General features: G+C 44.4%; 1 protein-coding gene across 7 annotated transcripts in view; it reads right to left on the minus strand.

The window, feature by feature from the left end:
* TMCC3 (transmembrane and coiled-coil domain family 3) overlaps positions 1 to 24,947 on the minus strand; it is a 305,666-nt gene that overhangs the window by 18,426 nt on the left and 262,293 nt on the right. For 6 of the 7 annotated variants that reach the window (XM_036864841.1, XM_036864839.1, XM_036864840.1 and 3 more), the window contains exon 4: positions 19,866 to 21,675. The exons of the other annotated variant lie outside the window; for it this stretch is intronic. In XM_036864841.1, coding sequence (XP_036720736.1) covers positions 21,373 to 21,675 — 303 coding nt within the window. In that variant the 3' untranslated portion in view covers positions 19,866 to 21,372. Of the gene's footprint in view, positions 1 to 19,865; positions 21,676 to 24,947 lie in introns of those variants that run through there. 7 annotated transcript variants of the gene reach the window in all.

Below are 24,947 nucleotides of genomic sequence, written 5' to 3' on the forward strand. Positions count from 1 at the left end.
AATCCGCCTTCCAATGCAGGGGATGCGGGTTCAATCCCTGGTTGGCGAACAAAGATCCCACACGTCACGGGGCAACTAATTCCGCGTGCCGCAACTACTGAGCTTGTGCGCTCTGTAGCCTGCTCTCCACAACTAGAGAGAAGCCCACACGCTGCAACGAAAGATCCCGCGTGCCGCAACTAAGACCCGACGCAGCCAAAAATAAATAAACAAACAAATAAATAAATAAATAATTTTTAAAAATGATACTTTGGAAGAATACAAATATAGGAACACAGGAAGATGTTCATATTTTGTTAAATTATATATATGCAGAGAAAAAAGACTAACAGGAAATATGTCAGCAAGGTCAAAGTCCAATATGGTTGAAAAAAAATAACACACACACGTGTTATACATGCAGAGAAAATAGTTGGGTGGATACACAGGACACAAGTATCAGCAGCTGCCTCTGGGGAGGGGCCCTGGGCATGGAGGAGGAGGCAGGTGGCGTGACTCCTGAAGTTTTCAGCCATATGCATGTGTTCCTTTTTCAACTAAAGAAACTGAATAGTGTTGTTGTTATTTTTTGTTTGTTTGTTTGACACTTTTAGAGGGACAAGGATAATAATAGTTTTCTCTGGATGGAAGATTTAATGGAGATTTAGAACATCTTTTTCTTTGTTTATCCTGTATTTCCAAATCATCATGTATTACTAAAATAACCAGGAAAACACACACACACACACAGTAAAATGCCCTCCCTCTCCCTGTTTCTTGCCCTTCCCTCCCTGAATAGTTTGGTTCCAAAGCCATGAGTGACGAGTGGGCACAGAAGGAAGGGCTCCATGGGGCGGAGGGGATGGCCTAGAGCAAGGTGGCGCAGCTCACGCAGGGGGACAGGACCTGGTGGGGGCATTGCCTGGCGGAGGCAATCAGAGCCCCGGAGGGTGAGGAGGGCTTCCTCGCGTGTCACAGCCAGAGCAGGGCGGGGAGGGCGTCCATGCACCGGGGTGACCTGGTCAGTATGCCTGAGACTGCAGCAGGGTGAGGAGAGAGACCCAGAGGAGAGGCAGCCTGGCGTTGCGTCAGCACCCCAAACCCACCCACGTCTGGGAGGGGTGGGCAGCAGAGACGGGGAGTCAGCGACACATGGGGGCTGGGCAAATGAGGAGGTATATTAGAGACAATGGAAGGCAGTGTTTCACTGTTGGAGAAGGGTGTGCGAATACAGAAAGGAAGACAATTTGAATGCGTTCACGGGGTTGGACTGGGGTCAGAAGTGTTGGTGTAAACTCACGGTCTTCAACATACAGAGAGATACAGAAATAAGCAGAGATCTAAATGTATATCTATGTGCATATACGTATATAAGCAAATATAGATGCTGTCTTAGTCAGCTCAGCCTGCCGTAATAAAATACCATAAACTGAGTGGCTTAAACAATAGGGGTTTTTTTTCACAGTTCTTGGAAACTAGGAAATCCAAGATCAAGGGTACAGATTTGATGCCTGGTGAGGGCCCTCTTCCTGGCTTGTAGACGGTCACCTCCTCACTGTGTGCTCACCTGGCCTTTCCTCGGTGCATGCTCCTCTTCTGCTTACAAGGCCTCTGATCTCATCATGAGGAAACCACTCTAATGACCTCATCCAACCCTAATCACCTCCTAAAGGCCCCATCTCCAAATACCATCACCGCAGGTTAGGGCTTTGACCCATGAATTTGGGGGACACACACATTCCGTCCATGGCAGGTATATACGCAGGTACATATATCTCATTCCATATTATGTGCACATATCCATACACACACGCTGCATGCATTCCCCACCTCTGTCCACTGAGAGGGCCTGCTAGTGGTGACACTTCAATGGCAAAGAGCAAAGCTAGCACCCAGAGCTTGGCTTTTAAATACTGTTTTCCGCTAAAAGGAATCCGGATTCCTTGAAAAATCTGCCAGTTCCAGGTCTAGGGTGGGGAAAGCACAAGATGAACCTGGAACATCTTGTGCCAAAAAACAAAGGGTGCTCAAAGAATGATGAGGACATGCCAAAAGGACACAAAAGACAGCTTGAGTGAGTTCCCACTGGTCACTCAGGGGACAACGTGTCATTAAAATGAATAATCATCATCATGGATTATAACCCTTTGGATAAAACAGAAAGCCATGATCCCATACTGATAGAAGTAAATTAATGAATAAATTGAAAGTTTGCTGAGGAACAGGAGGTATGAAGTACCTTCCCACAAAATACTTATTAATTACCAAGGGGAAAAAATGTCTTTACGGTGACATCACCTTAATCAAGTGTTCAAAGCAAAAGCATCCGTAATGAGACACAGCAAAACTGCAGCCCATCTGATAGGATGCAGTGAGAAGAACACGGCGTCACTTCTGTGATATTCCTGCCAGAGATGGATAAGCTGAATCTAATCATAAGGAAACACCAGCTTGGGGGACATTATACAAATAACTGTAAACTTCAAATGCTCCAAGATCATGAAAGTCAGGGAAAGATGGAGGAACTGTTTCAGACAGAAGGAGACAAAAAAGATAACTAAATGCAGTTCATACTTCTGAACCAGATCCTTTGGCTGCAAAAGACATTATTGGGACAACTGGTGAAACCTGAATGGGGTCTGAGGATGGGATGTCAGTAACACATCTATTTAATTTCCTGATTTTGATGGTTGTATTGTGGTTATATAGGAGAATGTCCTTATTTTTAGGAATCACACAATAACGTGTTTGTAGGTGATAGGACTTCAGGTTGGAAACTTACTCCCAAATGGTTCAGGAAAAATAAAATTCTTTGTACTAAACATCCAACTTCTAAGTTTCTGATCATTTAAAAATTTTTAAAAACCCAATAAATTCTATTTACATACATGAATTAAATATCCCTAAGTATAGAATAGGTGTGGTTATATACTACATATTTATTTTATTTATGTACTAATAGAGCATATATATATATATACAAATACATAGCACTGGGACCTACAAGCAGACCTAGACCTCCTTGTGCCGAATGGGGGGCTGCAGCCCCTGGAGATCCAAAGAAGTTCTGGAGAGACGGGCCAGCCTCTGGGGGGCCGCCTGAATATAGCTGGAAGCTGGGCCCCTCCCTAGAACATCTAGCCCCCCTATTCTGAGATAATGGCTTCCAAATGTCCTAGAAAATTCAGAAATCAGAAATTCATAATTCCTGGCCTGAGAAATCATTGAAATCCCAGACATTCTTCTATTTCAGGATCCCCAGGGCACGTCCCAAGCAGTCTCAGGCCCCTGATGGTGGCACCCATCATGGCCTGATGATTTGGAGTCAGACAGAGGAGGCTCTGCATTCCAGCCCCGCCAAGGTTGTGCCTCAGTCCCTCCACGTGTAAGACGAGAAGAGGGCTGTGGTGGGGAAGAGGTGACATAATCCATAAAACCCCCAGGCCCTGTGCCGGGTAAATGACATGCTTGGTGAACAGGAACTGTTTTTCTTTATCAGTTAAAAGTTCATGTTTCCTTGTTTAGATTCCAGAAATGTGGTCACCATTTCGATAAAAGCCCCAAGTACCAAACGCCAGTAGGGCTGGGCTCAGAGGTGTGCTCTATTTTCAGCCATGTGGACTTCAGACCCCAGCGAAGTTTTATGAGACCCGCTTTGTGGCCCCAGACTTCCTTCTGATACTGGGAGAATGGCAGGGTGAGGTGACAGTAGGATCAGGGAAAGTCAAGCTAAAGGGAAGCTTTCCAAAAGCGGCATTGTTCCTGTTACATATCCTCATCCTTTTGCATTGGGAGGGGTTTCTGGTAGAAAGTGTGAGTAACCCTGATTCCATACTCAGTAATATGTATTGAACACCAATTGTCCAGGAACCGCAGATACACAAGAAAGAGGTGCAGCCCACCAAGTGCTCACAATCTAGTGGGGAAGGAAGGCAGCTCCACTGTTACATTATCTGGCCTCTTTGTTCATTGAATCTATTGATTACCACCCACGTGCGTGGCACTCAGTCAGGTCCAGGGGAAGAACTAGATGAGGAGAAAATGGCTCAGGCTATAAGGAACTCACTGTCTACTACTGGGACAGACATAAACCAAACCCTCCCTGATCACTAGGATAAAGGGATTATAACAGGGCATTCCTTTACAGAATACAGAGTGGGAAAGGGAAGCACAGGAGGTCTTCACAAAGCAGATACGTGAGAGGGTCATGAGGAAAGGAAGGAGAAGAAATGTGATCATAGGCAGAAGAAAGCACTCGGGCAGTGCCTGAGGGTATGAAATAGCAAAGTGGGTTCAGGGCCGGATGTGTGGAGCTGGGGCAGGAGGCTGGGAAGTTGGGTTGGCTCCAGTACATCAGGGACCTCATGCGCTTTGCTCAGAAATTCAGCCTTGACCCTGTGGGCAGTGGGAACCCCTGAAGGGTTTAAACAGTGGAACAGGGTGATCTGATTTGCATTTTAGAAGGATCACACTGGCAGTCACATGGGTTGTGGGGCGGCGGGGGGGCAAACCCACACCAGGGGAACCACGGAGGAACCTGTTACAACTGCCCTGGGAGAAATAATGGTGCCCTGAACCACAGTAGTAGCAAGTGGGATAGAGTGAGGTGAACAATTTGCAGGGTTATTGAGAAGGTGGAATTGATACGACTTGGTGGTGCTGGTGAGGAAGAGGAGGAGGGCTCTGAGGTTTCTGGTTTGGGTGGGTGAGTGGATGGTAGTGGTGTCTTTACGAAATTAGGAAGTACAGAAAAAGCAGATGTGACGCAAGGGCAAAACACCGAGCTTGGTTTTGTAATCTGAGGTGCCCTAAGGATACCTCTGTAGAGATGAAGGGTGAGTCACTGGAAATAGGGGTCTGTGGCTAAAAAAATCAGGCAGGTACTCACTACATGGAGCTGGCAGTTGTTAGTCATAGAGATGATGGCTGAGTCATGGGGAGTCTGTACAAAGCAGGCGAAATGTAGATAATGCAGCCAGAGAAGACTAGCGAATGGTCAAGATGTGGTAGGAGAAGCAGAAGAGTGGCAGCAAGGAAACACCCAATGAGAGCAAAATGTTTCGGCCAAGTGTGAGCATCACAGTGGCAAACGATGTAGAAATGAAGTAAAGATACAGGCTGCAAAGGATGCACCAGATAAGCAAACGGGTCACTGGAGAGAAGCGTTCTGTAAGTTTGGGGGCTGATACTAGTTTTTAGTGGATTAAGGAGTCCGGGGAGAGTGGAGTGGAGACTATAACTTTAAGAAACATGGTGAGGGGACTTCCCTGTTGGCACAGTGGTTAAGAATCCGCCTGCCAAGGCAGGGGACACGCGTTCAAGCCCTGGTCCAGGAAGATCCCACATGCCACGGAGTAACTAAGCCCGTACACCACAACTACTGAGCCTGTGCTCTAGAGCCCATGAGTCACAACTACTGAGCCCAAGTGCTGCAACTACTGAAGCCCACGTGCCTAGAGCCCGTGCTCCGCAACAAGAGAAGCCGCTGCAATGAGAAGCCCGTGCACCGCAACAAAGAGTAGCCCCAGCTCGCCGCAACTAGGGAAAGCCTGCGCGCAGCAACGAAGACCCAACACAGCCAAGAATAAATTAATTAATTTAAAAAGAAAAAAAGAAAGAAACATGGTGAGGGGAAGAGAAGGAGTGGTGAGCTGAGGAAAGGCAGGATCCAAAACAGTGGGTTCAGGATAGCAGCAGTGTGGACAGTTATGTAGGCTGAAATGAATCCATGGAAGAACAGGCATGGATGGCACCCGACTTGATGACAGAGGAGCAAGCTCTCAGGAGAGGCGGGGCGGGGTGGGGAGAAAGTGGGCACAGGTAGGAGGGTCATCTTGGACCAATGCAGGGGCGTGGGGACAGAGGAGAGCAAAGAACGGGAAGAGGAGGGAACCGCTGAGCAACTTTAGGCCCAGTGAGTAGGGGTCCCAGCGCTCTGTGGAGCGAGAGCTACCAGGGAAGGGAGTGTTTTCCTTGGCACCGGCTGCAGGTAGGCACACTGAGGTCCCAGGTGGTGAGGACGCCCCAGGCTTCCGGGGATGCAGGTTCATCAGCTGAAGCTCTGAGCGCAGGTGCAGGGAGCAGCTGGCCCGTCCTGGGGTTGTGCCCGGGCAGGGTGGCAGGGGCAAGGGCCTGGGGTCAGGGCACAGAAGCTGCCAGTGAGAAGCTCCTAGCGGTTCAGAGGAGCAAGCGGGGAGCTGTGTGTCTGCTCAGAGCTCAGCACCCCGCAGAGGGGTTACTCACCGCTGACTCAGGTCCAGGTGCTCATTTGCATGTTATTCATTTCAAGTCAAAAAAAAAAAAAGAGCAGGAATACTAAGAGCATCTCATCCTCCTTCCAAATGGAACCACCCCAGATATTCCCAGCACTCCTGCTGTTGTGCTGAGTTTCTCTGACCTAGAAATCTTTCCACATTGGAGGGCTCTCCTCAGTCAAGCCCATATGGTTGTCTGTGAAACTGAGCTGGGAAAAAAGCACTCAAAAGTTCATTTCCGGGCTTCCCTGGTGGCGCAGTGGTTAAGAATCCACCTGCCAAGGCAGGGGACACGGGTTTGAGCCCTGGTCCGGGAAGATCCCAAGTGCCGCGGAGCAACTAAGCCCGTGCTCCACAACTACTGAGCCTGCGCTCTAGAGCCCGCGAGCCACAACTACTGAGCCCAAGTGCTGCAAATACTGAAGCCCACGCACCTAGAGCCCGTGCTCCGCAACAAGAGAAGCCACTGCAATGAGAAGCCCGCACACCGCAACGAAGAGTAGCCCCCACTCCGCGCAACTAGAGAAAGCCCGCGGGCAGCAACGAAGACCCAACACAGCCAGAAATAAATAAATAAATAAATAACGATTAAAAAAAAAAAGTTCATTTCCTCTCTAAGAATATCAAGGTAAGTTTTAATTTTAGGTTAAATGCTCAGAGCACCGCCCTTACTGCTGCCAAATATTCTATTTTTGTTTGTCATCGTCTCCTCTCACTAGAATGTAACCCCCGCGAGGAGAGGGGCACTGTTTCATATCCCTGTGCCTAGAACAGTGCCTGACACATGGTAGGTGCTCAATAAATACATTAAATGACTGAAGGCCCTGTTCCAAGCACTTTATCTAAACCTTACCACGCTAGGCATGTTCCAGGTTAGGACAGGGAAGTTCAGAGAGGTTAAACATTTTCCCGGGGTTCAGCAGATTGCGGGTAAGAAGAAAGCCCCCAGAGTTTCAGGCTTGCCTGCCCACACATCATGCAATCATTCAGGATCTTCTTGATTAGTTTATTAGGTGACTGCTCCTGTGAAAATGATTCATGCTAACCCAACTCCGACAAGACATGCTGACAAGAAGCAGCAAACGTGCTGATTTACATTCAAATATAAAGAGCTGCCAAGGAGCTGAAATGCTCTGACCAGCTGGATGGCTCAGTCCATCCCCAGTAGGACAGGCCTGTGACTGGGGGAGCCGCAGGAACATCCCCCAGCTTGGCCAGGAGCCTGGGCGGAGTCCAGTGCTCTCAGGGAGACCATGAGCCTGCTCTGGGAACTGGACACCAGGGGACCCACTGGGCTGACCGGTCAGGATCCTTCCTTCTCAAGGACCAGCGACACGCTGCTGCCCGCTCTCCACTAGCCAGGAGAGCCAGCCTCCAGCCTCCTTGGGTCCTTCCCAGCTTCTCCTTTGAGGAGAAGTGCTTGTTGAACGATGAATGGGCCTCCTCCCTTCCAACTCTATATACGGTTTTCATCGACTCTTAGGTGACTGCTTCTTGTTGATAAGGGGAAACCCTACGCATAGCAGGAAATCCCCTGGGAAAAATTCTGACTCCCGTGTCTGGGGAAGGCCATCTCTCTGTGAATCCAGGCCTCTGTTTGAGTTCCTGCTGGCTTGAGCCACTGCGGGTATTTATGTCCTGCCTATGGCCTGAATGTTGGGGGGGTCTGTCTTATAGTTCTCTGTTCCCTGCAGCTAAGAGAGCCTGGGCTTCAAACCACAGGGAAGTATGATGATGGAAGGGCAATCAAAACCACTCTGGGGAGGAAACACCCAGCTTGGAGAGCACCACTGCTTGTAATGTGGACAGTCTGAGATCAGAGGAGAATCCAGGCCTCTGAGAGTTTCTTTGGTAAATGGAGTCCCTTAACTATTAGTAGAGACAGAGGCATGACTTTGCTTCTTTTCTACTACTTAGTAGCTATTTTTAAGCAGAACAGAAGAAAAGAAATCCAATTCCCAATACCTGGGCCAGAGTAGTGTAACCACCAACAACACATGGCGGATACTCGCTCCTGTTAACTGCTTTAGTCAAGTTAAAGGCCTGGCAGGGGAGAAATTCTGGCTGGCTTAGCAAGGAGAGGAATTTGAGAGTAGCCATCACAGACGGTTGGTAGCAGATGCTACGGAGAACAGGGCAGAAGCCACCAGGGACCTCACCGTCTCAGAGCTAAGCAAAAAAGCTGATAAATACTCAGCCAAACCAGCCGCCAATTATACAGCCCAAGAAGCTCAGGAAGCCAGGGAGGGTGTAGAAGTTTCTTTAGTTAATAGCTTTCCATTCTGTTCAACCACAAATCTGTCAGCCCATGTTTTTTCAAAGATCTAGGACATCGGCCTCAGGTAACCATCCTCACCATAATATGTCCAAAGAGCAAAGGTGTAAACGCACAATCTGCAACTGCGGTAATCTGCAACCGCGGTACTGACTGTTCCAGTCCTGGGGCTAAGTGACCCCTTTTAGGGCTCCAGGAGAGTCATCTGCCTCGCAGGAGCTGGGAGCTACCGAGTAACTAGAAGGCAATCGCTCAGTCCTTCCATTACAGCACAGGGGAGTGGTTACCAGTGTAGGCTCCAGAGTCACACAAGCTTGGGGCTGAACAAACAGCCCACAGTTACCCACTTCATGATGCTGCTAGTTTTTTAGTCACTCTGAACCTCAGTTTCCTCATCTGTTAAGCAGGGACAATAGTGTCTGTCTTACTGGGTGTTGGAACAATTATGTTTGATAGTGAATGCAAAGCATTTGGCACATAGCATAGTACACAGTAAATGCTCAAAAAATGTTAGCTGTCTTTCCACAGCGATGAAAGCCCAGAAGGTGCTGTTTGCCATTGCCATGGTCCTTCTGTGTCCTATAAATTCCTACATCTCATGGTCATACCTATCAGAAAGTAACTCTGCATGCAGGGCTGCAGATAATCTGCAATCTTATGATTGTAAATTAACAAAAGCTATTATTATGAAGTGCTATGAAGGTTTGAAGTTACTTGGTTAAATTGTGACCATGGGTGTTCTCAGGTGTCCACGATAATTTTTTCTATTAGGGGTCCATGTATGATTCAAAATCGGAAAGCACTGCTTTATTGTGTGGCAGTATCTTTCATTATTAGCTATAATCTAACTCATCAAACTTTTTTTCCATCTCTCTTTTTAAGGAAATACAGACTTGGTGTTTTCCCTAAAGCGACACTTGGGAATATGCCGGACTGGTCACACGTTTAATATAATCAGTTCTATTTTCTGTATGTACACCTTCAGACATCAAATAACAATGGGTGTGCAAAATAACAACAGGGTCCCATAAGATTTCCAAAGATTCAAATATGCAAATAACCAGGGCAGGGAATGAGCTGACGTATTTACGAATGTCTCCATCACCTAAATGTTCTAGTTATTTTGTTAGTACAGGGGGCGTGAGTGCTGGATGACCAGAGGAGAAACTGCTCAGGACATCGAGCTGAGTGGAAGTAGATAAAAAGGCAGGAGAAGGCAAAGGCAAAGAGAGCTCGGCTCCCTCCTTCACTAGCTGTGACCTTGGGAAAAGTGTCTGAGCTTCAATTCCATCCATATACCAGGGATAACGATGCCTATGGCATAGGCCTGGCTCAGATAAGTTACCGCACTAGGAAAATACAGTGCTTCGTCAGCACCAAACCACCATACAAAAGAGAGATGCCACTAGACAGGCTGCTTCTTCAGAGGGTCTGCTCACTCCTGTGCCCACACCTGTCCTGGTGTTGCCCTCCTTCTTGTCTTTCTCGCTCCAGCTCAGGACGGCTCTGCCTTGTCCTCAGCATCCTACCACACCTCTTCCCACAACACCAGGGCACATCTCCTAGAGTTCCAGGTACTGTGACCAACCATCCTTCTCCCTCCCACCAGGCTCAAGGAATGGGCACATGGACAACTTTCCACATGGTAGACTTGAAATTAGTTTAAACACTGATTGGGGATGGGTGGGGAGAGGGAAGGATGAATAGGCAGAGGATTTTTAGGACAGTGTCACTATTCTGTATGACACGGTAATTAATGGTGGATACATGTCATTACACACTTGTCCAAAACCATAGAATATACAACAAGAGTGAACCCTAATGTAAACTAGGGACTTTGGGTGATAATGACGTATCAGCGTAGGTTCCCCCTACATTGTACCCCCTGTTGGGGGATGTTGACAGCAGGGGAGGCTGTGCATGTGTGGGGACAGGGGGTGTATGGAAATCTCTGTACCTTCCAATCAAGTTTTTTGTGAGCCTAAAACTGCCCTAAAATAGTCTATTTTAAAAAATGCTTATACAGACACACAAACAGATCTGCTACTGAGATGGGCTCTGACAAATGCGAAAATTTAAGAAATCTAGCTCTTTATTTTTTTTTTTATAAATTTATTTATCTGTTTATTTATTTTTATTTTTTGGCTGCGTTGGGTCTTCGTTGCTGCACGTGGGCTTTTCTCTAGTTGCGGGGAGTGGGGGCTACTCTTTGTTGCGGTGCGCGGGCTTCTCATTGCGGTGGCTTCTCTTGTTGCGGAGCATGGGCTCTAGGTGCATGGGCTTCAGTAGTTGTGGCACACGGGCTCAGTAGTTGTGGTTCACGGGCTCCAGAGCATAGGCTCAGTAGTTGTGGCGCATGGGCTTAGCTGCTCCGCGGCATGGGAGATCTTCCTGGACCAGGGCTTGAACGCATGTCCCCTGCATTGGCAGGCGGACTCCCAACAACTGCGCCACCAGGGAAGCCTCTAGCTCTTTGTTTAACATCAAAGCCAACATCAAGTGTTTATTTAAAAAAATAATGGCACCTGCTTTGCATGTGGAGAAGATCTACATGGAATTTACAATTTTAGGCTGACATGAAACTATATGATATCCCACAAAACAGAAATTCTACAACAGACCTCACAATGAACATTTCCAGTTTCTACGCTCAGAGCCGCTAACTACTGCCTAAACACATCTTAAACAGAGAGCACGTTTTGTTGAAACATTTCTCTAAGGACAAATATAGCAGACATGCTTTAAATAAAGTTGCAACACATAAATCATTCCTAAAACAATCAAGGTACTTACTTTCCAGCTTCTTATAAACAGAGAATTCTATTGACTTTAGAAAATTATAGATCTGCTTTTATACCCTCTGGGTTATCACTCCTGTTAAATGTACCTTTCTTTTTAAAAAAGCTTCTTAACTACTTTTAATAAAAATAGGCCAATTTCATTCTTTTCAGTGATTTATCTTTTTAGACCAACTCTTTCCTTAGCACATGTGCTAAACTTCTTATACACCTCTCTCCAGATAAAGTCTTGAATTTTAAATAATGCCATTTCATCCTACCCCCAGTTTCTCAAAATTATAGAAATATGCATGATAGGTTCTTTAATCATGCATGTTCATATTAGTAAGTATATTTAAATGTTTTCCCAAACCAATACAACTATATTTGGATTCAATGCAAAAATGTTCCATTTGATGCAAAATAATTTGGTATTTAAGAAACAAAGAAAAAGGACCTAAGTGAGTAGTTGCCCGAGGGAAGCTAGTTCCCCTCACTATTATTGAACCCATAATTAAACCTGATATACTAGAAAAATGACAGGGTGAGAAACATACATAGTGGGGAAATATTTAAATGAATACAAGAGTGACAAAGCAGGAGAAGGGCTAAAAACACATGGATGCTAATTGACAGAGAAGGATAATAATAGCATTATGGGCTGCAATGGAAAGGGGAGGAGTTTCAGAAGATTTCAATTTATCAATAGATCACAGCGACCATATAAGCAGAACAACTAACTATACACGCTATAAACTTGGGATGAATGCTACTTTTTTTTTTGAACAGGAATTTCTATGCTTTTACTATAAGTGGGTGAAAGATTTACAATAATTTCTTTATATAATAAAATGTAGCTATTAGAAAGAATAAAACAGCTGTATGTACTGATACTGAATATATTTAAATAACGAATGCTACTTTCACTGTCCAAAATCAGCAACATAGAGAGGCGGGGTCAAGATGGCGATGTGGGAAGACACGGAATTAGCGTCTCCCCACAGCTAAGGCACCTGCCGGCCGCTGGTGGAAGACTCTGACACCCAAGGAGATGGGAGGAACCCCAGAGTGAACCTGTAGGACGCAGTGGGACTGAGGGAGGAGGATAAGCGGAGGCCAGACAGGATCAGCGCCCCTGAGGCTGCGGAGATCAGGAGAGGCAGGTGGGAGGGGCCCTCCCAGAGTGGAGGAGCAGGAGAGGAGAGGAGGGCGTTTGCCCCGCCCACTCTAGCTCAGGAAGCCTGCTGGGCTCCCAGGTGAGGTCCCCTGCCCTCTGAGCCCAGGGGTGGGGGGCACGTCTGGGCTCCTTCTGTTCCTTGAGCCTAAGCCCCACCCCCCACAGCCCCCAGGGCCTTTTCCAGCCCTGTGGGTCCTGAGCAGTGGCCCCGCCTACTGCCCAAACCTCACCCTTGCTTAGGCCCCGCCCTCCACAGCCAAGGCCTTTGCCCCCCCACCCCGACCTTTTGTTTTTTTCTTTTCCCTCCTCCTCTTTTTTACTATTGTGGTACTGATGTACCTTCCGGTTGTTGATTCACCTATATTTTAATTTTTATATTCTTTCTAACATATCTGTTAGTTTCCTAGTATAATTTTATTTTTTACTTTGTTATTGTTCTTTTAGTTGTTTTTTTTTTTTTTTTGCCTCCCCACGCGGCTTGCAGGATCTTGTTTCATGAGCCCAGGGTTGGGCCGAAGCTCCTGTGGTGGGAGCTCCAAGTCCAAACCACTGGACTAACAGAGAACCTCACACGCCAGGGAGTATTCATCGGAGTGAGGTCTCACAGAGTTCCTCATCTCAGCACCAAGACCCAGCTCTACCCAATAGCTTACAAACTCCAATGTTGGAAGCCTCAGGCAAAACAACCAGGAAGATAGGAACACAATCCCACTCATTAAAAAAAAAAAAAAAAGAGATGGCAAAAAAATATATCACAGATGAAGGAGCAAGGTAAAACCTACAACACCAAATAAATGAAGAGGAAGTAGGCAATCTACATGAAAAAGAATTCAGAGTAATGATAGTAAAGCTGATCCAGAATCTCGGAAACAGAATGGAGGCACGGATTGAGAAAATACAAGAAATGTTTAACAAAGATCTAGAAGAACTAAAGGACAAACAAACAGAGATGAACACCACAATAACTGAAATGAAAAATTCACTAGACGGAATCAATAACAGAATAACTGAGGCAGAAGAACGAATAAGTGAGCTGGAAGACAAAATGGTGGAAATAACTGCAGAGGAGCAGAATAAAGAAAAAAGAATGAAAAGAAGACAATCTCAGAGACTTCTGGGACAACACTAAACACACCAACATTCGAATTACAGGGGTCCCAGAAGAAGAGAAAAAGAAAGGGTCTGACAAAATATTTGAAGAGATTAGAGTTGAAAATTTCCCTAACATGGGAAAGGAAATAGTCAGCCAAGTCCAGGAAGCACAGAGAGTCCCATACAGGATAAATCCTAGGAAAAACACAGCAAGACGCATATTAATCAAACTAACAAAAATTAAATTCAAAGAAAAAATATTAAAAGCAGCAAGGGAAAAACAAAAAATAACATACAAAGGAATCCCCATAAGGTTATCAGCTGATTTTTCAGTGGAAACTCTGCAGGCCAGAAGGGAGTAGCAGGATATACTTAAAGTGATGAAATAGAAAAACCTACCACCAAGATTACTCTACCCAACAAGGATCTCATTCAGATTTGATGGAGAAGTCAAAAGCTTTTCAGACAAGCAAAAGCTAAGCAAATTCAGCACCACCAAACCAGCTTTACAAAAAATGCTAAAGAAACTTCTCTAAGCAGGAAACACAGAGAAGAAAAAGACCCACAAAAACAAACCCAAAACAATTAAGAAAGTGGTAATAGGAACATTTATATCAATAATAACCTTGAAAGTAAATGGATTAAATGCCCCAACCAAAAGACACAGACTGGTTGAATGGATACAAAAACAAGATCCATATATACGCTGTCTACAAGAGACCCATTTCAGACCTAGGGAGAGATACAGACTGAAAGTGAAGGGATGGAAAAAGATATTCCATGCAAATGGAAATCAAAAGAGAGCTGGGGTAGCAATACTCATATCAGATAAAATAGACTTTAAAATAAAGACAGTTACAAGAGATAAGGAGGGACACTACCTAATGATCAAAGGATCAATCCAAGAAGAAGATATAACAATTATAAATGTTTATACACCCAGCATAGGAGCACCTCAATCCATAAGGCAAATGCTAACAACCATGAAAGGAGAAATCTACAGTAACACAGTAATAGTAGGAAACTTGAACACCCCACTTACAACCATGGACAGATCATGCAAACAGAAAATAAATAAGGAAATACAAGCTTTAAATGACACAATAGACCAGATAGATCTAACGGATATTTATAGAACATTCCACCTAAAAGTGGCAGAATACACTTTCTTCTCAAGTGCACAAGGAACATTCTCCAGGATAGATCACACCTTAGGTCACAAATCAAGCATCGGAAAATTTAAGAAAACTGAAATCATATCAAGCATCTTTTCTGACCACAATGCTATGAGACTGGAAATCATTTACAGGAAAAAAAACTGTAAAAAACACAAATACATGGAGGCTAAACAGTGCACTACAAAATAACCAAGAGATCACTGAAGAAATCACAGAAAAAATAAAAAAAATACATAGAAACAAATGACAGCGGAAAAACGACAACCCAAAACCTATGGGACGCAGCAGAAGTAGTTCTAAGAGGGAAGTTTATAGCAATTGAATCTCACCTCAAGAAACAAGAAAAATCTCAAATAAACAATCTAGCCCTACACTTAAAAACAACTAGAGAAAGAAGAACAAAGAAAACCCAAAGTCAGTAGAAGGAAAGAAATCATAAAGATCAGACCAGAAATAAATGAAATAGAAATGAAGAGAACAATAGCAAAGATCAATAAAACTAAAAGCTGGTTCTTTGGGAAGATAAACAAAATTGATAAACCCTTAGCCAGACTCATCAAGAAAAAAAAGGGAGGGGACACAAATCAATAAAATTAGAAATGAAAAAAGAGAAATCACAACTGACACTGCAGAAATACAAAAGGATTATGAGACTACTAGAAACAACTATATGCCAATAAAATGGACAACCTGGAAGAAATGGACAAATTCTTGGAAGGATACAATTTTCCAAGACTGAACCAGGAAGAGTTAGAAAATATAGACAGACCTATCGCAAGTAATGAAATTGAAACCATAACTAAAAATCTTCCAACAGACGAAAGTCCAGGACTAGATGGCTTCACAGGTGAATTTATCAAACATTTAGAGAAGAGCTAACACCGATCCTTCTCAAACTCTTCAAAAAAATTGCAGAGGGAGAAACGCTCCCATATTCATTCTACAAAGCCACCATCACCCTGATACCAAAGCCAGAAAAAGATATCACAAAAAAATAATATTATAGACCAATATCACTGATGAACATAGATGCAAAAATCCTGAACAAAATACTAGCAAACAGAATCCAACAGCACATTAAAAGGATCATACACCATGATCAAGTGGGATTTATCCCAGGGATGCAAGGATTCTTCAATATATGTAAATCAATCAATGTGATACACCACATTAAAAAATTAAGGAATAAAAACCATATGATCATCTGAATACATGAAGAAAAAGCTTTTGACAAAATTCAACATCCATTTATGATAAAAACTCTCCAGAAAACGGGCACAGAGGGAACCTACCTCAACATAATAAAGGCCATATATGACAAACCCACAGCAAGCATCACACTCAATGATGAAAAACTGAAAGCATTTCCACTAAGATCAGGAACAAGACAAGGATGTCCACTCTTGCCACTCTTATTCAACATAGTTTTGGAAGTCCTAGCCACAGCAATCAGAGAAGAAAAAGAAATAAAAGGAATACAAATTGGAAAAGAAGTAAAACTGTCACTGTTTGCCGATGACATGATACTATACATAGAAAATCCTAAAGATGCTACCAGAAAACTGCTAGAACAAATCAATGAATTTGGTAAGGCTGAAGGATACAAAATTAATGCATAGAAATCTCTGGCATTCCTATACACCTACAACAAACAATCAGAAAGAGAAATTAAGGAAACAATCCCATTTGCCACTGCAACAAAAAGAATAAAATACCTAGGAATAAACCTGCCTAAGGAGATGAAAGATTATACTCAGAAAACTATAAAACACTGATGAAAGAAATCAAAGATGACATAAACAGATGGAGAAATATACCATGTTCTTGGATGGGAAGAATCAATACTGTGAAAATAACTATACTACCCAAAGCAATCTACAGATTCAATGCAATCCCTATCAAACTACCAGTGGCATTCTTCACAGAATTAAAACAAATAATTTTACAATTCATATGGAAACACAAGAGACCCTGAATAGCCAAAGCAATCTTGAGAAAGAAAAACGGAGTTGGAGGAATCAGGCTCCCTGACTTCAAACTATGCCACAAAGCCACAGTAATCAAGAGAGTATGGTACTGGCACAAAAACAGAAATATAGATCAATGGTACAGGACAGAATGCCCAGAGATAAACCCACGCATATATGGGCACCTAATTTATGACAAAGGAGGCAAGAACATACAATGGAGAGAAGACAGCCTCTTCAATAAGTGGGGCTGGGAAAACTGGACAGCTACATGTAAAAGAATGAAATTAGAACACTCCCTGACACCATACACAAAAATAAACTCCAAATGGATTAAAGACTTAAATGTAAGACCAGACACTATCAAACTCTTAGAGGAAAACATAGGAAAAACACTCTTTGACATAAACCACAGCAAGATCTTTTTTGACCCACCTCCTAGAGTAACGGAAATAAAAACAAAAATAAACAAATGGGACTTAAAAGCTTTTGCACAGCAAAGGAAACCATAAACAAGACAAAAAGACAATCCTCAGAATGGGAGAAAATATTTGCAAATGAAACAACAGACAAAGGATTAATCGCCAGAATATACAAACAGCTCATGGAGCTCAATATCAAAAAAACAAACAATCCAGTTAAAAAATGGGTGGAAGACCTAAATAGACTTTTCACCAAGGAGACATATAGATGGTCAAGAGGCACATGAAAAGATGCTTAACATCACTAATTATTAGAGAAAGGCAAATCAAAACTACAATGTGGTATCACCTCACACCAATCAGAATGGCCATTATCAAAAAATCTAGAAACAATAAATGCTAGAAAGGGTGTGGTGAAAAGGGAACCCTCCTGCACAGTTGGTGGGAATGTAAATTGATACAGCCACTATGGAGAACAGTATGGAGGTTCTTTAAAAAACTAAAAATAGAACTACCATAGGACCCAGCAATCCCACTACTAGGCATATACCCTGAGAAAACCATAATTCAAAAAGAGACATGTACCACAATGTTCACCGCAGCACTATTTACAATAGCCAGGACATGGAAGCAACCTAAGTGTCCATCAACAGATGAATGGATAAAGAAGATGTGGCACATATATACAATGGAATATTACTCAGCCATAAAAAGAAACGAAATTGAGTTATTTGTAGTGAGGTGGATGGACCTAGAGTCTGTCATACAGAGTGAAGTAAGTCAGAAAGAGAAAAACAAATACCGTATGCTAACACATATATATGGAATCTAAAAAAAAAAAAAAAGATGGTACGGATGAACCTAGTTGCAGGGCAGGAATAAAGAGGTAGACATAGAGAATAGACTTGATGACATGGGGTGGGAGGGCGAAGCTGGGGCGAAGTGAGAGTAGCATTGATATATATACACTACTGAATGCAAAATAGTTGGCTGGTGGGAAGCAGAAGCATAGCACAGGGAGGTCAGCTCGGTGCTTTTCGATGACCTAGAGGGGTGGGATAAGGAGGATGGGAGGGAGGCTCAAGAGGGAGGGGATATGGGGACATGTGTATGCATATGGCTGATTTGCTTTGTTGTGCAACAAAAACTAATACAGTATTGTGAAGCACTTATACTCCAATAAAGATCTATTAAAAAAAGAATCAGCGATGGAATACTTTTACTTACTGCTACATTAAGGGTTTAAATTTTTTTGGTGGGGGGGGAAATGAGTGGGGGGAATGTTTTGTTCCGACTCAATCATACTCACAGTATAAGCTGGAATAACCAATTCAAAACCCACAAGAGTATTCTTAGGTTTTTGTTTTGTCCTCAGCAAACTATCATTATCCTGGTGATCATGAAAATAACATGCACCAAACAGTCCAGTGCTAGAACCCAATGTCCAGCATCTTCAACCACTAAGTTCACTGAGGGAGCCGGCGCTTACCCACCCCACCGCTGGCTTTCATCTCTAGGTATGCACATGATGCTGACCGCCAACGAAAGGCGGGGAAGAGGATTCGTTAAATGTATATTGAATACCCAACTCCAGGGTATGTCACAGCTAGAGCACTATTTTCATTGTATATTTATAACATTTGATTTAATCTCCTTAGAGTGAAAAGCAGCAGCAGTGGGAAAGTTTATTCTTTAAGAAGAAAATAATAAACTGCGGAGAGTGAAAGTCTCCTTGGAGGATACTGTCTTATTAAAAAGCTTCATGAACTTTCCATGAGACTCTAAAATAAACATGCTGTGTAGGTTGAGCATATCCAAGTGAAAACAAGGTTTCTGAAATCTAATGAGAATCACCAGAAATATGAATTCTTTAAAAAAAACAAAATTCATGATCAGGCAGGATGATTTAGACCCTACAGTATTTCAGCAGAGAGTCAGTTTCAAGCAGCTTCTGTTAATAGCTCCAGCCTGGAGGAAGTGAATTGTGTTGCTTTCTGTTTTCTTCTCCATCTCTCTCCCCGGGGAGGAGACACACTGACCACAGGTCTGGCCGAGCGACGCAGCGTAGTGTTGGGGCGTGAGGAGGCCCATGCTTACCTGGAGGGAAGGGCCAGGGATCGCACTCTTTCTCTCTCAACTCCCAGCGGCATCTACACCCACCCTACCCACTGGCATCTCCAAAGTGCCTCAGAAATGTGCACAGAAATCAAGAGGAGCCCATCCAGGAGCCATCTTGATTCAAGGGCCTAAGTTACACCCGGCCCTCAGCCCACATGGAGACTGACGCCCACAGACAACAGGGAACGCCGGCCATGAAAACGGAAAAGGAAAAAGCAGCACAACATTGCTCCTCTCTCCCTTTCCTGGATCTGAAACCTGTTTCTGTCCCCTGGAATGGATGGACCACAGTGCATTTACAGCCAACTTGGGAGACCAGGGGAGAGCCTGGCAGTGAAAGGGGACACAGCCGTGAGATGGGGTGGGACTGTAATTCCCTCTTCCCTGAATGCAAGATACTTTAAGCCAAAGATTTCGTGAAATGATGTTTATTGTTTTAAAAAGCTCAAGTCTGGAATTAGATAGTAATGATAGTTGCCTAAGTGTGAATTAATTAAAACCACTGAATTGTAAACTTAAAAACAAAAAGCAAGCTTAAGTTGTATGAGCCTCACCCACACTGGACTTGTACCAAACGCCTAACTATCCCATTCCCTCAAACCATGGCTTATGTCACATTTTTTTTCAGGAGATTTCCCTAAGAGCAGCTATTTGCAAAATATTACACTTAAAATTTAAATCCGGGCGATTTGATGTTTTCTGGAAGAAAATGTACACTAACATGCCTCTTTACGCCTTCAGATAACAAAACAGCTGGTGTGAGAAGGGGCTGAACAACAGTTTCCATTAAATTCTTCTAGGGCTTCCTTTTTGTTATATACGCAGAGAAACAGATTTAAAGGAAAATATTATCTGGGTTCAAGATAGTGAATGGCATCCCCCAAACAGACCAAAGACGCTGACTTTCCGTGGAGTGGAAGTGTGGCCACTCCATGTATTACCTCAGAACTTATCCTAAGAGAGAGATGGCAACCTTGGCTCAGACACTGGATCTAATTTATTTTATTCTTGCTGGTCTTTCAAGGTCTGACGAGGACCCTCTCTCAATCTTCATCCAGGTGAGCTGCACCCACTCATCTAGCTGTCACCCAGTTAGACCACGTGTCATATTTTCTTCCCCTTTTCCAGTGTACCTACCTCAGGGCACTTTAGCTTTATAAGCTACAACTGCAACATGAGCATCCTTTTTCATTTACTGAGTAAGCTTTGCTATCCCTCAAAGACCGAATAAAGTGAATCACAGAAAGTGAATCACATCCGCAGAGGGGCATATCACAATGAAGATGTGCCAAAACACAAACCTCCAGTGTAGTGCTTGTCAGACACCAATTTAATGTTAAAGACACAGTTTGAAGAGGTATTTGGAAGAATCTCTACATGCCTTGAAGGCAGTGTGTAAGATAGCCAGTGAATGTGAGATCAGGAGTGCGGCTCCCTGGGTGTAAGAAGGTAAGGCCCATTCATAAATCTTCATGTCTTACCATTTAAAGAGAAACCGAACACTTAAGTTAGACTTTTGATGGATCAACAGGTGTGTTGTAAGATTTCTAAGTGATAGAGAGTCACAAACAGTTGACCACTGTGGACACTGGGCACACACGGGACCTATGGTCATCAGTGAACAGTGGGACGGATTACACGGGATTTACTGTGCTTCCACGGGCCACACGTGCTCACGTGGGCAACGCCTATGCTTCTTCCCCTCCCCAAGTCATGCCACATCCTCGCTGCTTATAGGACTCGGGGAAAACACAACCACCAGCAAGAGTGCAGCTCAATTTTGACAGAGACTTAAGAGAGAGAGATTGAAAATCCCTTCTGGGTCACTAATTACACCAAGTGCTCAACAACCAGAGGCTGACCATGCTGGACTGGGCAGGTGGGCAGGAAACCTGGTCTGATTAAGGCAGTGAGCAACGTGGTGAGAGCATGGAAACAGATTCATGGTAACCACGTACAGGGACCGAGCTGGCAAGTGCTACCGAGTGAAGAGAACTGTAGTTATTTACAACGCACAGCCCCGGCCCTTGTAATCTTCCGTCGGCACAAACGTTCATTTTAAAATCTGGGAGTATGCACAGAGTTTTCTCCAAAATAAAAACTTGAAAGAATGTGAGGACAGGAACCAGCGCTTCATCTTGGTATTATTATCCTTTCTATGGCACACAGGATATGGTCCCAGTTTTTACAGAATATTGCCAGGAGAGTCACAGCGAAGAAGGTGCCGAGAATGTGGAAGCGGCTCTTCATCATGGGCGAGATGAACTTGGCGATGGTGGACACACACACCAAGATGACAGTCATGAAGGCCAGGACCACGTTGATGCATTTCCCCAGGAGGACCTTGGCGTTCACGGTGTCTGACTGCAGGGCTTGCTGCTCCTGCTGGTGGAGCTCCAACTTAGAAATGCGAGTCTGGCAGGACTCCAAGGCTTCCTGTGGGCGAGAGGGAGAGCGCGGATCAAATGCTGCTGAGATCACCGGCAACACGTGAGCGCGAGCTGGGACGCGCACGAGGGCCACCCAGCTCAGGGCGCTGCTGCCTGTGCAGCTTCGCGCTGACGATGATGATGACGATGATGACGGCGATGACAGACAGAGAAGTAAGACAAGAATCCCGAGGCTCACTTTATCCTGTTATTCACAGACAGGACGCGCATGTATCTACAACCGTGAAATACCACGAAGGAGGAATTACGGTTAGGTATTTTTGACTCCACCTGTATTTAAAATAAAGTGCCTAAAATACTGGCATCTGGTGGAACCATCAGGGACAAACCAGAAGAGGGGTGGGATTCCGTTTTGTGACAGGCGACTAACTCCAGTCACGGGGTAGGTGACATCTCCAACTGCTAGTCCTTTTTTGTTTTTTTTCTTTTTGGCTGTGCCACACGGCATGCGGGATCTCAGTTCCCTGACCAGGGATCGAACTCAGGGCTCCCTGCAGTGGAGGCGCAGCATCCTAACCACTGGACCGCCAGGGAAGGCCCACCAACTGCTAGTCCTTATTCCACTGCCCAGACTCCACGTGAACCTGTCACAGACCAGTGGAGGACGGAGGGAGGGATGGGGCCCGGCTGACTGTGGGGCTCTCATGGCTGCTCTTCGAACGCTGCGTTACCAGGGCACTATCTGAAGCTATGCCTTCTCCCTAGATCTCATTCTTGCCAAGGCTTTGATTACTAGACACGGACGACTCCAAGTATCTCCAGCCCAGCTGTCTCTCTTGAGATTGACTCATGTGTCTACATGCGTCCTGGACATCTCCATTTGAGCTTCTTAAAGGCACCTCAAATGCACCATGGCCGGTTGTGGTTTCATGTCTGCACCTTCCCCGCTCCTGCCATCAACTGTTTCCCTTCCAATTCCTCTTCTCAGAAAACAGCACCTAATGCACCAAGTTGTCATGTGAGAAACGTGAGAGGCATGCCTTGACACCCCTCTCATCTAATCCAGCACCCAGCCCCTCCGATGCAACAGCTGGTATTTATCTTAACTGGTCCATTTCTCTCTCCCTTCCCACAGTAACCCCCCACCTAAGTCATCAGGGTCTCCACCTGCAGTAACTTTCTACCCATTTCTCTGCACACCCTCTTGGTCTTCAACCTCATGAATCCACTTTCCACACAGCAGCCCAAGTGATCTTTGAAAGACGCGTATCTGATGTCACTCCTTCTTGTAGAACCTTTTAAATCTTTAACGTGGTCCAGGCCCAGCCACTGTCTCCTGCCTTGCTTACCTGGTAAGCCTCCTCCCCCCTCCCTCCCCCCTCACTGTGTTCTGGCCATACCGGCTTTTTGAAGTTCTGAAAAGGACCATATTCAGGCCTTTGCACACACAGTGTGCTGTGCCCAAAAGGTTTGCCTCCCCACACACCATTCCCCTCCATCTTTCATGTCTCACACTGATGGTCACATCCTGAGGGACGCCTTCCTGGACCCACCAGACTATGTCAAGTCTCCCTCTGGCCCTCGTCCCTAACCAAGGGACCACACCTGCACCGCGCTGTTATCCGCAGCAGGAGGTACGTGCTGGCTGAATGCTCCAGACTGGATGCCAGTAATGGGATATGAGGCTTGAGAGAGAAAAACCTTACACCTCTCGGGAGAAAAGGATCTAAGTAGAGGTGGTACAAGGAGCTCCTTTTAGTTCACAAGCCTATTTTCTAACTCATTTACCAATATATGTTTGCTCAATTAAAATCCAGTCATGTTTTCAGGTTTTAAACAAGCAAAATGGCTCCAAAATTGATTTACTTTCCTTCTGCTGAACATTCTCTATGGGCCAAGGGTTCTCTGTTACTATAGGAACTTTCATTACACAGGCTACCAACAAAAAAGGTACAACTTCTTCAGATCTCACATTCTAAAAAGTGCTGGCTTTCTACAACGACAGGCAAGTGCCCCCAATATCATGCATTCTTTTCAAATACTTAGGCCCATGGTGTCCCCTATTTTAGGCATGGCATGGAAAAGGTGATAGAACAGGATAAAAGATTAACATTTTAGGCAAATTCATTCATCTGTGACTGGGTAGATGAATTACATATACAAATAGACTGATCCTAGAATTGCCTTAGAACTTCTGTCAATTTTTTTACCAAAAGGAAAATCCAAGAAAATCAAGCAGTGAATCGTAAGGAATTTTGGTCACAGCACCCACTAAGAGATATTCAGCCCCACAATCTTTAGTACTTCCTCGGGCCCAGTATTTAACTTATTGGGGATAAGGACAGAGGACAGGATTATCTTTAAACTCTTCTAATTGAGAATTCAGGGTTCAAAAACTCATTTGCGTTTTAAAACAACAACAAAACCCTTGCACCCCTATAGGCCAACAGTCACCCTCATCTATACTACTCCATCATCTTGTATAACCCTGCCTATAAGAACAAAAGAAACAAGAAATAAAGAGGAAGCTGAGCAGGTCCAATTGCCAAAAGCCCCAAGAAATATGGCCACTCATACATAATAAATACAAAAATTGGCCAGCATTTATTTTTGTCCGCTTATTATGTGTCAGGTAAAGATTTAAGTACTTTACATGTCTTATCCCATTTAATCCTCCTGACAGCCTTTTGAGGTAGAGCTCATTAATATTTCCATTTTATAGATGAGGAAACTGAGGCGCAGCGCTGACGTGTGCAGGTTCACGGTAAGGGGCAGAGCCAGGATTCCAACTAACCTAACAAGAAAGACCCTCCAGTCACTCACGCAGACATCCTCTTTCCACTTCTGAGCTACAAGGTGAAACTAGAAAATGTTGAAATGAACTCTTCTAAATTTTTAAGCTCTCTTTGTTTAGTCCCTCCCTTTATCTTACCCCTCCATCTCTAAAGTATGTTTCTTTAAAAAAGGAATAATAATATAAACCCAAACAATCCCCTAAATAAGAAAACCATATATTTAGACATCAGCTAGTGGCAGCCCAGACATATTCTAAAACAGAATGCTCTAATAAAACAGACTGCACTCTTCACCTGGCAACACTTCACATTTAAATGGGTTCCCATTTTTTACACCAGTCAGCGGTGAAGTTAAGTCTCCTAGCCCAGAGCAGGGGCAGAAATCCCCCAAGTGTCTTCTGCACCAGGGTCCTCAGAGGCAAACAAGTCTGATGCTGTGGCTCCCAGAGTTGTCCAAGTAGACGTCTGGGATTAGCACAGGCTCAGCCCTAGACACAGTGTGGAAAAAAACGTGGGCAGCTAA

This window comes from Balaenoptera musculus, chromosome 10 (assembly GCF_009873245.2).
Source record: "Balaenoptera musculus isolate JJ_BM4_2016_0621 chromosome 10, mBalMus1.pri.v3, whole genome shotgun sequence".
Taxonomy (NCBI): Eukaryota; Metazoa; Chordata; class Mammalia; order Artiodactyla; family Balaenopteridae; genus Balaenoptera; species Balaenoptera musculus.